General features: G+C 53.4%; 1 protein-coding gene across 2 annotated transcripts; it reads right to left on the bottom strand.

Annotated features, from left to right (window-relative positions):
* Positions 1-83: 83 nt before the first annotated feature.
* Positions 84-8,944, bottom strand: SLC22A7 (solute carrier family 22 member 7). Of its 2 annotated transcripts, none has more exons than XM_082345899.1 (10): positions 6,023-8,944; positions 5,277-5,380; positions 4,988-5,142; positions 4,696-4,864; positions 3,747-3,870; positions 3,295-3,404; positions 2,587-2,801; positions 2,279-2,387; positions 1,341-1,551; positions 84-931 (listed from the first exon to the last, which is right to left on the bottom strand). In XM_082345899.1, the coding sequence occupies exons 1-10, from the start codon at positions 6,416-6,418 to the stop codon at positions 791-793; spliced, it is 1,734 nt and encodes a 577-aa protein (XP_082202025.1). In that variant the 5' UTR covers positions 6,419-8,944; the 3' UTR covers positions 84-790. The 2 variants fall into 2 exon arrangements, with proteins under 2 accessions (XP_082202025.1, XP_082202026.1); XM_082345900.1 differs by having other exon boundaries at positions 84-937; positions 1,345-1,551.
* Between the last annotated feature and the right edge of the window lie 2,662 nt (positions 8,945-11,606).

Raw genomic sequence — 11,606 nt, 5'->3', positions numbered from 1 at the left:
CAGGGAACATAGGCCACCCCATTTGAAGGTTAGTGTCTTGGTCTTCCCAATCCCTTGACCCAGCAAATTCTGTAACTTCAAGGTACTCATAAAACTTCTGTTTATTTTGGCTTCTCCAATAAAATGTTGGCTCCCATGCCTTCAACTCTTCTTTGGGCATGAGGCCTAGACAGTGGGTTGGAGGGTGGGGAGTGTAGGGGTGTGGGGATGCATTACCCTGCAAAGTGACTGGGAGGTAGCAAAGCCAGCCATGGGAACAAAGAGCTCTGTTCTCCTGGTCCCCTGGCTCTGGCACTGGGCAGCTCCCAGCACCACACAGTGGACAGCATGCCCACCAGCCCTGCTGGTACCAGAAGTCGTCATAGGACAGTTCTTTCTTTAGCACCATCTCTAGAGGAAGCACCTTATTCAGTATCTCATTTGAGCATGAGAGCAGATAGATCCTGTGGCGAGGTCTGCTAAGGGGCTTCATTATCCATTTGAGAGATGAACAGACAGACCCAGAGAGGGAAAGCCACATGCCCAAGGTCACCCAGAAATCAGTGACAAAGCTGGGACCAGAACCCAGGGCCAGACTCAGTGGCTTCCCATCCAGGGCTCATCCCACATCTCCTCACTGTTGCCCTAACCCAAGGGGCACCTTTATTTACAGAATCCCCCCAGCCATGAGAGGGGTGCCAGAATTCTCAGCAGCCCACTGCATTCTGGGAAGTTGCTCTGTTGCTGGAGGCCAAATAGTCAAGGCTGGATGAGCACAGAGAGGGGGCAACTCCAGGCCTGGGCAGGGGGCTCACTGCCCCCAGCCCTGGTCAGAGGGCCTGCCCTTCTGTTCTCCCAGCCCCTGCTGCAGAACTTCCATGGAGGGCCTGCCCCTGATTCCATTCAGTCCTGGACCTGCTTCATGGGCATCTCTTCCTCCTGAGGGTTGGATGGGGCACTGAGGAGGAAGGAGTCATGAGAAATGATGGGGTTCATCCTCCCAACCTACTGCCCCAGCCTGCCCCATAGGGCTGGCCTAGGGCTCCCCCCAGCTCTTGATATACAAACACATGTACTCCCACAAGTGACTCCCACACATGCTTGACCCATCCCTGACATGTAGGCATACCTGAGTGTGTGTACACATCCTTTTCTTCCTGGACACACACACAGGTACGGACTCATGTACACTTCTATACACGCATTTACATACCTCAGGTCACACACCCACGCACACTCGCATACATGCACCAGACACACATGTGCAGACATGTCTTCCTCTCTGAATCTTACCTAAGGTGTCAGGTACCTGAGCACCCATACCCACATGCATGTGCTCACACAGACACAGTCCTGTGCACACACCTCTTCCTCTCCACGTCTTGGATGGTCTCTGGTAGTTGTGCCTGCTTTGTCTCTGGTAGCAGGAGGGCAGTGCAGGCAGCCAGCAGGGCGATCCCCCCATAAGCGAGCTTGGGCAGTGACAGCCATACTCCGTCCAGCAAGGCTGCCAGTGGGGCCAAAGAGCCCCCCAGTCGGCCCACCAGTGCAGTCAGCCCCATCCCTGTCTGTCTGCTCAGAGAGAGAGGATGGAGGAGGGGGTTGGTGCTCACACCTACTTGTGGTCATGCCTCACGGGGCTCCCTTTCTGGGCTGGCAGGGCCTGGTGCCCCCTTCTTCCCAGACAGCTAAGAAAGCTGAGTCTTCTTTCAGGTGGTCTTCCCACCCACCTCCAGGCCAGGGGCCCCCAAGCCAGCACCCACCAGAGGATGGGCCCCCATTCTGATAGTACTGATCAGGTATTGCTGAAGGAAAAAAAAGTCATCAGAAAGAGGATGGGGAAAGGGTAGCGTGAAAGGAAGGGGTCAGCAGCTGGAACAGACCCTGCCATGTTAGAGGAGACACAAGGCTTTCTAAACATGCCCAGCTGCCTACCCATCTCCTCCCCACCTGTCAATAGCTACCTGAAAGGGCCAGGGCCTTATGTCCAGAGACAACCCCCAAGGGCAGTTCTGCTTGGGCTGTGTTGAGTAGGATGGGATGGACAGATGGGGCCTTTTGCGACTGTTTTCTTTTAAAGGAGGCCCAGAGAAGTTGTCTGACCTTGCTCAAGGTCACTTAGTAAAGAAGATTAAATGCCCCACCTCCTCCCAGACTTAGGCAAACACAGACAGCTCTGATTAGCTCTGTAAGGAATGGGCGACAGGGACTGGGGTGCAGTGTGTGTATGTAGGCGTGTTGGTAAGAGTTGTGACTAACATAAGCCCTCCCTCCAGGTGGCTTGCCTGGGACCCCTCACCTGAGCACGGTAGGGTACAACTCCGACGTGAACAGGTAGGCAGTGGTGAAGGCAGCTTCAGAAAAACCTTTCCCCATCACCGCCAGGGCGGTGCTCCAGGACTTCACCTCTGGAGGAAAAGGGGTTCAGGCAGTGAGCAGGCCTTGCAGGAGAACCGAGGTTCTCCCAGGATAGGAGGTGGAGCCTCCGGAGAGGGCCGGACTTAACTGGCCTTGAGTCGGGGCTTCCGGGAAAGGGCGGGGGCGGGGCGGTTCTCGGCCAGGAGGCGGGGCCTACGGGAATGGGCGGGGGCTTGGGGCGGGGCTCACCGGAGGACACCAGCAGCCTGAAGCCCAAGGCGAGGGCGGCGCCGAGCAGCGTTCCTGCCAGCGTGAGGCGGCGTCCAGCGTGGCGCACCGACAGGTAGACCAGCAGCTTGGAGGGCAGCTCCACGGCCCCGAAGAGCAGCTGCGTCTGGTACACGTTCAGCCCCAGTCCCGACACATCCAGGCTCACGCCATAATAGGAAAAGTTCACTCCAAACCTGAGGGGGGTTGCGATACCACTCAGGGGTCCTCCTTCGCGCCCCCTTGTCCTCTCTTCTCAGGAGCCTTGGCCTTTTAGAGGGGCCGTCTCCCCCACCTTCGGAGCCCGCTGCCCACGGTCTTCCGTGTCCCCATAATCCCTTCTGAGTGTGCAGCACATGCCAGTAGCCCAAGCACCTTTACCTAATCTTCACAGCAACCCTGTGAGATAGGAACTAATAGCGTCCGGTTGTACAGAAGAGGCACTGAGGCTCAGAGTGTTAATTGACCTATCAAAGGGCTCACAGTAAGGAGGTGGCAGAGCCTGAATTTAACCCCACGTGTCTCTGATGCCTGCTCCATCCTGACCTCCCAGAGCCCCTTCCTCCCTAGAGGCGGATCCTCCTGCCATCCGCAGTTACAGTTTCACTTGTCCCTTGTCCTCTCACACTCAGCACCAGTGGAGTGTGCCCCTCCCCCACCCCACCAGGCCCAGGTCAGCCCCCTCCTCACCACACCACCATGCAGCACAATGAGATGTGTCGCAGCCTTGGTGTCCGGAACAGGTCTAGGTATGAGGGTCTTCGGACCACTCGCTCCGCAGCAGCCACTTTGCTCAGAGCCTGGTGAGGAAGGAGAAGAGTTTGTGACATCGGAGTTGGCTATGTGGCCTGAGCAAGCAAGGCACCTTTTTCTCCCTGGGTCTCCATCCTTCTCTTCTGCAGTAGTGGGGGAGGGGATGCACGTGGGAGCTGAGTAGGGTGGGCCCTGAGTCAAGGGTGTGGCCCACTAGGGCCAGTAGGACATCCTGAAGAGTTTGGAACACTCCACTGGGAGTCAGGAGCTTTTCTTGCACACAGAGTGGACCCCAGGAAGGGGACCCTTGACACAGGGCGCACACACACACACACACACACACACACACATGTGTACTTGCATGCACTCACACATACATTCACTCTCACCTCCTGGCTCAGGCCGTCCTCACCCAGAGGCCGCCCATTGAGCCTGGCACAGCGGAGCAGGTACCTGTGGGCCTCTTCCACACGGCCCTGGGTCAGAAGCCAGCGTGCAGACTCAGGCACCCACCTGGGGGGGCAGGAGGAGGCCCTTCAGTCAGAGCGCCCTAAGCCACATCTCCCTCCTGGGCACACCACAGGCTGTCAGCTTCCAGGCTCTTCCCCACACAGTCCCCTCAGCCTGGAATGTGTTCTCTTCCCAAGCCCTCCTCACCTGATGAACTATTATTCATCCCTTAAGGCCCAATTTCAAAGCCACCTCTTCCCACTCTTCCTTGCCCAGGCCTAGGTCCTCCACAGCCTGGGAGTCCCTTCTCTACTCAACTGAATTGGTCTTGCTCCCAAAACCTCAGCCCCCAGGACCAGCTACCCACTTCACCCACAGGTGACAGGAGGGCATAGGATGAAAGAGAGACAGACATACAGACATACCCACAGGGATCATCCAAAACCAGTTCATTTTGGGTAGGCAATGAAATGCCCATCTCACCCAGCCCCCCCACCCTCCTGCTTGGACTCCCTACCCCTGTGCTGGCTTTGCCACCACCCCCACCCCTCCAGGGCGCCAGCCTGTCTGTGCTTGGCTCTGTCTCTTCTGTCACTCATGTGTTCATCTCTATCGGTGCCTCTGAGTCTGCCTTTCTGTCCTGGTCTCTCACTGTCTCTCAGTGGTTCTGCCTGTCATTCCATCTCTATCTCTCTATATTTTGTTCCCTGTTTCTCTGCTTCACATGCCTGGTGCCATCTTCTTTGTATTGATCTCTGTCTCTCTTTCTCTCTGTTGGTCACTGACAGTTTCTCTTCATCTCTCAGTCTGTCTTCGAATCTCAGCCTCTGATTAATTCTGACTCTGGCCTCCTGTATCTCCCACTCCCCAGCTACCCCCAGGTCTCACCAGATGCTGAGGATGCCTGGGGCACAAGGCAGGGTGACAGCCAGCAGAAGCCATCGCCAGTCCCGTATCAGGTAGCCGACCAGTGCCAACAGCATCACACCCCCTGTCCAGAAGGTGCTGCTCAGGACACCTGCCACAGTACGGTGTCCCACGTCCAGCCACTCCAGCTCTGGACCCAGGGCGCGGTTGAAGACAGGAAGACAGTTAGCAAGGGCCAGATGGGCTCAGTCTCACCCTTGACAACTGCCTCCCTGCAGTCTTCTAGGCCCTACCCGTCCTTTGCCTGCCTCACCCAGTGGCATCACGATGATGGTGAAGCCAGCCAGAGCCGTGCCAGTGAGGGTGCGAGTGATGGCAAACATGGTGTAGCTGACTGAGGCTGCAGATGCCAGGCCCAGCACCAGGGAACTCACATAGGCCACGAGCAGCAGACGGCGCCGCCCAAACCTGCACAGGGGTCATGCAGGGTCAGCGCCCTGTAGAAGGGAAGTCCCAAGACAAAGGTATACTAGGCCCATACCCCAGCTAGTGGAAAGGGTTCCCCACCCCACACCCTTATTGGCCCCCCTACCTCACCCCACCTGTCAGACAGGTATCCGAAGGCCACGGCCCCCACCAGCACACCGGCGAAGAAGAAGGTGGAAGTGGCTCTGTTCAGGCCTTTCTGCTCACACACCAGGTCCCACTGCAGGGACAGGCAGGGAGGGGCCTCCTATGGGCACAGGGCCCTCTCCAGCTGGTACCAATCCCTCTTCTCCTAGACCCCAGGTTCTTCTGAGGTCAACTGTGCCATCCTGGTACCTCCATGTCAGATAGCCCCCAACTATTCACCCCAGCTTGGGGGGTGGAAAACTTTGCCCCTCCCCAATTCTGCAGCCTCAGTGTCTTCCCATAGAAGGCCTTGACCGTGACAACAGGAGTTCTGCTCCTTCCCAGAGAGACGCTGCCCCCACCTGCACTCCTCTATATGGATTATGCAAATTCTAGACCTGGGGCCCGGAAAAAAGGAAGAGAGAGGAATCCTCTATTGTTTCTCCGCCTCTTACTACAGAAACACCCTTCTCAAATCTCTGCCCCAGCTCCCTAGAGCCATCTTAGCCCTCACCTGCCCTAATCACCTCGCAATTAATAATAGCAGCTCTCACATAGGGGCTTTACTACAAGCCAGGAACGAAGCTCAGTGCTTTGAATTTCTAGATCCCATCTACAGATTGGTAAACTGAGACTCTAAATGGTAAAATAATGTGTCTAATGCCCACATGGTAATCACCCAAGGCAATGGCAGGCCCATCCACTCACATGTCCCCCAACCTCCCAGCACGGGTACCTCGGTTGCAATGGTGGAGGAGAATTCCGAGTGGTCGTACTCCCAGCCCTGAGGGCAGGGCACTGTGGAGGGCTCACCCTCCAGCTGCTCCCCAGGGCTCTGCCCCCCTCCCCACAGCGTGGTGTTGGGGAGCGCCTGGAGATGGGTGAAGAGGAGGCAGGAGCTGAGCCTGCCATCAGGCTCCCGGGGCAGGTGGGCCTCCACCCACTCATCCTGGTGACTGAAGTTGGCAGGGACTCCAGGCAGGGCACAGCGATGGGCTGGCACAGCAGCCAGGAAGATGGGCAGGAGGAAGTGCATGGGCAGCAGCACACGGGGCAGGGCCAGCAGTGCCACGTTCCGCAGCTGGAAGGGCCCAAAGCCTCCCACCTTGTGTAGCAGCTCCTCGAATCCCATGCTGCCCACCCACCAACCTTCTCCAGCACGGACTCCCTCTGTAGTGCCCAGCCCAGCTCAAACTGCCCACCACTTGGACCCTTGGACTCTGGAGGCGGGAGTAGACTGACTGATGAGCAGAGAGCCTGCAGCCAGAATCCAGCCCTCAGGGGCTGGCCCAGGATTGGGCCCTCCCAGGCCACCTAGGTCTCCAGGGATCCCTGCCTGTCTGGCCCAGTGCCTGGGGGGAGGGGCTGCCATCCATTCAGAGATCACTGACTCTGTGGCTCTGGGACTTACATATTGGTGCTCAAGGACCAAGTGGGGCAACCTTGGGCTGCCATGATGGGGTAGCTGGGTATGTAGGAGGTGAGGCCCTAGCCCCTTGGTCAGCAGAGCTTCCAAGGGTCCCTAAAAGGGGAGGTCCCCTGGAGCATAGTGCCAGCTCTCCCTGGATGCCCTTTGTCCTGTGAAGCCTTAGTTCAGTTTTGTCTATTTGCAGCCACAGCCTGACCAGCAGCTCAGGATGCAAGACTGACAGCCAGGCCCTAACCAGGTGAAGGGTTCTTCCTGCTGAGCCACAAGGCCTCCCTGTACCCCTACCCGGAGCTTATGCCCTGGCCTGAGACACATCTGGAACCACACTGGACAGCCTGGCTGATCTGGGGGTCCGAGACCTATCACCCTCCCACTTCTTCACTCAGGGGCTCTTCCCATATACACAGTTCCTTCTGCCTGCCCTCTGCCCCTATTTCAGGAGCTTCCTAGATCACCCCGTGGTGTCTGGGGGGTGGTGGTAGGGAAGGAAAGGGTTTGCCAAGGTCCTGGCATAGTTGCCTGCAATGAATGCCTAAGACTCAGAATTTGTCTGACTCCCCACTCAGTTCTCATTCATGTCCCCCTGCCGCGAAAGCACAGGGAAAGCCAGATTTATTCTGATCTGATTCTCCAAACACCAGGTTGGCAAATAAGCTTCTAAAGAGCCCAAGCTACAAAAATATTTGAAAACCTCTTATTTAATCTAGCCCCCACTTTGAAGAGTTAAGAAAAACTGTTTGGGAGGCTGAGAACACGGCTTGCTGGGTTCACACAGTGACTCAGCAGCAGAGCTGGAGAGAGGACCAGGACCCCTGACTCTTGCCCGGGCCTTTGACCCAAGCTGCTGAGCTGGAGATGTTCCAGTCTACCCTAGGCTGGGCTCCCTGAGAAAGCTCTGGGAAAAGAGCTAAATTGTTGACATGGTGTGTGTTAATGGTGATGCTAATAGGCTTGGGAGTGAGGGCAGTGATTTGGTGGTGGTGACAGGAGGTGATAATAGTAAAAGATATTGAGTCTCTAGTGCGACCTCAGCATTCGGTAAGGTACAAAGATGCCTCGGCCACAGTCCCTGCCCCCAGTGAGCGTGCAGTCTGGCGAGAGGGTTAAAACAAGTGATACAACACCCCCTGCCTCCAGTCTCACCCCTCTCAACACACCCACCACAATGAACATTTTAAAACACAAATCTGACAGGGTAATGTCTCTGTTTAAAACCCTTCACCATGGTACTTCCCTGGCGGTCCGCTGATTAAGACTCCGCCTTCCAATGAAGGAGGTGCGGGTTCAATCCCTGGTCAGGGAGCTAGGATACCACATGCCTCTCGGCCAAAAAACCAAAACATAAAACAGAAGCAATATTGTAACAAATTCAATAAAGACTTTTCAAATGGTCCACATCAAAAGCAAACAAACAAAAAACCCCTCATGAGCTCCCTCTGCTGGAGGGTGGAAGTCCAGCTCCCTAGCTTGGCCCATATGACCCTCCATATGACTCCTCTCCCCAAGTCTGTCTCTGACCCCTCCCCACCATGCCCCATTCCCTCCAGTACCATGGGTGCGGTCCTGAGGGCAGCCCTGGCCTCCCTCCTATTCACCTGGTGGATGCCCCAGGCACTCTGGAGACCAGCTCAAGAGTGAGAAACTCCTTTCCTCTTGCTCTCACCCATATGCGACCCCCACATTGTTGGTTCCTCCCTCATTTGATACTATGTAATCATTTCTATAAAAATATAAAATACCATAACTGTTTGTGGTTCCTGAGAGGTAAGTTCTGCAGCCATCTCATCACCATGGTCCCTCCAGCGACTCCACAGGGGAATACTCTGAGGTTTTTCCACAGCCAGAGAGAACAGCCAATGAGGCCAACCCTGGGCATTGGCTGTGGTGCCTTCATTTTCACAGTGGAGGGTTCTCTCCTGCCTTAACATGAGACGTAGCTAATAGTCACCTCTCTCTCTTTGCATTGGCTTCTAGGCAACTCAGATCTAAATCTGAAGCCCCTTTCTACAGAGAGTAATTTGACATTAACTGTACCCCCAGCTTCATCTTATTCCCTGCCTCCACCCCATATGGCAGCTCTCCTCTCTGATGTCATCAAGGAATGGTGGTGACAATGACCGTGATGTTTGGAGGCTGGAAAAGCAAGGACAAGCAAGGTAGGAAATGCCAGGAGTCTAACCAGAGTACTGATCAGCTCTGAATCACCAGTCAAGAGCTGGTTTTGATTAAATTTTTAACCATCCCCATGCCCCTCCAACCTGGGAATCCAAACTTAGGCTCAGAGGCCAAGATAGAAGGAGACCCTCATTTATACCAGACTAGATGAGAAGGAGCCTTGTGCACTGGAAAAACAACAACTCCTTACTTGAAATTACGCTAGAACTGTTGGAGGGTTTGGGAAAGAATAAGTTCCTGGGGTAAACAATTCCCTATTTGGGATTGCCTGCAATAGAGACTTCTTACACTTTAGTGTTTCTTACTCTTTTGCCTCTCTCTCCACTGAGTGACCTCCCTATCTTACTTGGGGCTTCACTGACCATTAATCATTGCTACAATCCAGGTAATCATTTCCTACATTGATGATGGTGGTAATGACAGAATCCATTGTAGTGGGAAATATGGTGATGGGATGGATGGTAAACCAGCGATGGAGGTGGGAATACTGATGGCAGAAATGATGATGATTGGAATAGGGATGAAGGGTATGGGGCTAGGGATAGTGGTAATAGTGATGTGGTTATGAGGGCAGTGGTGGTGATGAGGATTATGTGGTAGATGATACTGATGGTGGTGGTGGTGGTGGTGGTGGTGGTGGTGGTGATGATGGTGAAAATGGTGGCGGTGGTCATGCTGAAGATATATAAGCTCCTGGAGAACAAGAATTTTGTCTCTCTTGTTAATCGTGTCATCAGAGCCTAGTGGTGGTGATGGTGATGGTGGTGGTGACTGCAGGTGATGGAGAAGGGTATCTGTGATTTGAGTGATAAGGGTGCTGGTAGTGGTGGGTAATAGAGTTAGAAGTAGGTAATGGAGATAGAGGTGGTGATTGTGGTAAAATTGATGGTGGTGGCAATGGGTGATGTTACACTGCTTTGGGCTTAATAGTACATGGGATGAAGAGGAATGCAGAAGATGCCACCTGGAACGGATGAAAATGGGCTTGTCTCATATTTCCCTCTGACTAATGGCCAAATTCCAATGACCATGCAGATTCTCCTCCCCCATCACCACATCACCATGGGCAAGACTAGGCTCCTGCATCGGCTGAGGACTTAGAAGTTCATCTTGACCACCCTTCAGTCTTGGCTTGGTCTCAGCTCTTATCCTGGCCTTGACTCCTGAGTAGCCAATGGGAAAATCTCAGCAGGCCCCAGTGTATGACGATCAGAGACATGACACCCTCCACATTCCCACTCTGGTCTCTTTTTTCCAGAGTGTCCCCCAAGGACCTCTCTTTACTAACAAAGGCCCCTCCAGTGTCCTGGGTCTTTTGGCCCCTATCAAGCCCCTGATTGAGGAACCTTGCTCAAGCCACTCATTTCTCTGTGCCGCTGTCCTCAGAGCTCTCTTGGCCCTAGAACAGAAAAGATAGTCTTTCTGAGGGAGTGGAGAGAAGGTCAGCGGGGGGCTGGGCAGGTCCTCACCTGTGGAGCCAAGCTGTGAGGGAAGTGAGTGTGCCTTGCAGGTCTCAGGCTCCTGGGGGAGGAGGGCGGTCAGGGGTTCTCTGTAACCCTCTAAAGCTGTCCTCCTTGGCATAGCCCACCCCTGCCGCAGGCTTGGTCCTGCCCCCCCTCACTCCTCTCTCTACTCCCCAAATCACACCAGTGACCACCACACTGAACCACACATAGTCCTCACACCTCCACACCTTGCCCCCGCTGCTCTTTATGTGCCCAACTCCTGTTTCTCCTTCAAAATTCAGTCTAAGAGTCATATTCATCAGAGGGCCTTCCTTCAAGTTTGCAGTCTGGCCTGGGAGGCCCTACCTAAGCCTCATGTATCAGCGCACATAGAGCCTCGTGTAAAGTGAAAGTTAATTTACAGCCACCTCCTAGAGGGCACACTCTGCCTTGTCTCAGTTCCTGGATGGTGTCCCATGTCTGGCATAGCCTCTGGTACATGTGGGGCTCAGAATTAGTTGAACGAATGAATGATTGAAGAAATTCTAAACAGCAATGAATGAATAGTCCTTGGCATTCTTTCATTCATTCATAATAATAAAAGAAATTAAAAAATAGAACAAGATATAATTTTTCATCTACTTGATTATTCTGGGGATTTCTCCTAGAATTAGACTTGTAGACGTAAGCAAAGATTGGAGCCAGCATGTTGATTTTGGCACTATTTGAAATAGTGAGAAGTTGGAAAGACTCTAATGAAAGCACAATGTGGAGCTGGTTAGATAGATGATAGAACATTCATGCCATGGACAATTACGTAGCCATTAAAAAGAACACAAGGATCCTGCTACATTGCTGGCGGGAAAGTAAAATGGTATAGCCCTTGTGGAAAAGTTTGGTAATTCCTCAACCTATTAAACATAGAGTTACCATATGACCCAGCAATTCTACTTCTATATTCTACCTATATACTTAGAATATATACCCAAGAGAAATGAAAACATATGCTCACACAAACACTCGTAAATGAATGTTCATAGCAGCATTATCCATAATAACCAAAAGGTAGAAGCAACCCAAAGCCCATCAGTTGATGAATGGATAAACAAAATGTTGTCTATCCATACAACAGAATATCATTCAGCCCTAAAAAGGAATGAAGTACTGATAAAAACTAAATATGATGAACCTTGGAAACATTCACCTTGGAAGCTGTGCAAAGAAGGCAGTCACAAAGAGCCACATATGGTGTGATTCCAGTGATATGAAAT

Source organism: Balaenoptera borealis (assembly GCF_965194805.1).
Source record: "Balaenoptera borealis genome assembly, chromosome: 12".
NCBI classification, from domain to species: Eukaryota; Metazoa; Chordata; class Mammalia; order Artiodactyla; family Balaenopteridae; genus Balaenoptera; species Balaenoptera borealis.
The sequence above is the reverse complement of the archived record's forward strand: the minus strand, read 5'-3'. Positions and strand labels throughout refer to the sequence as shown.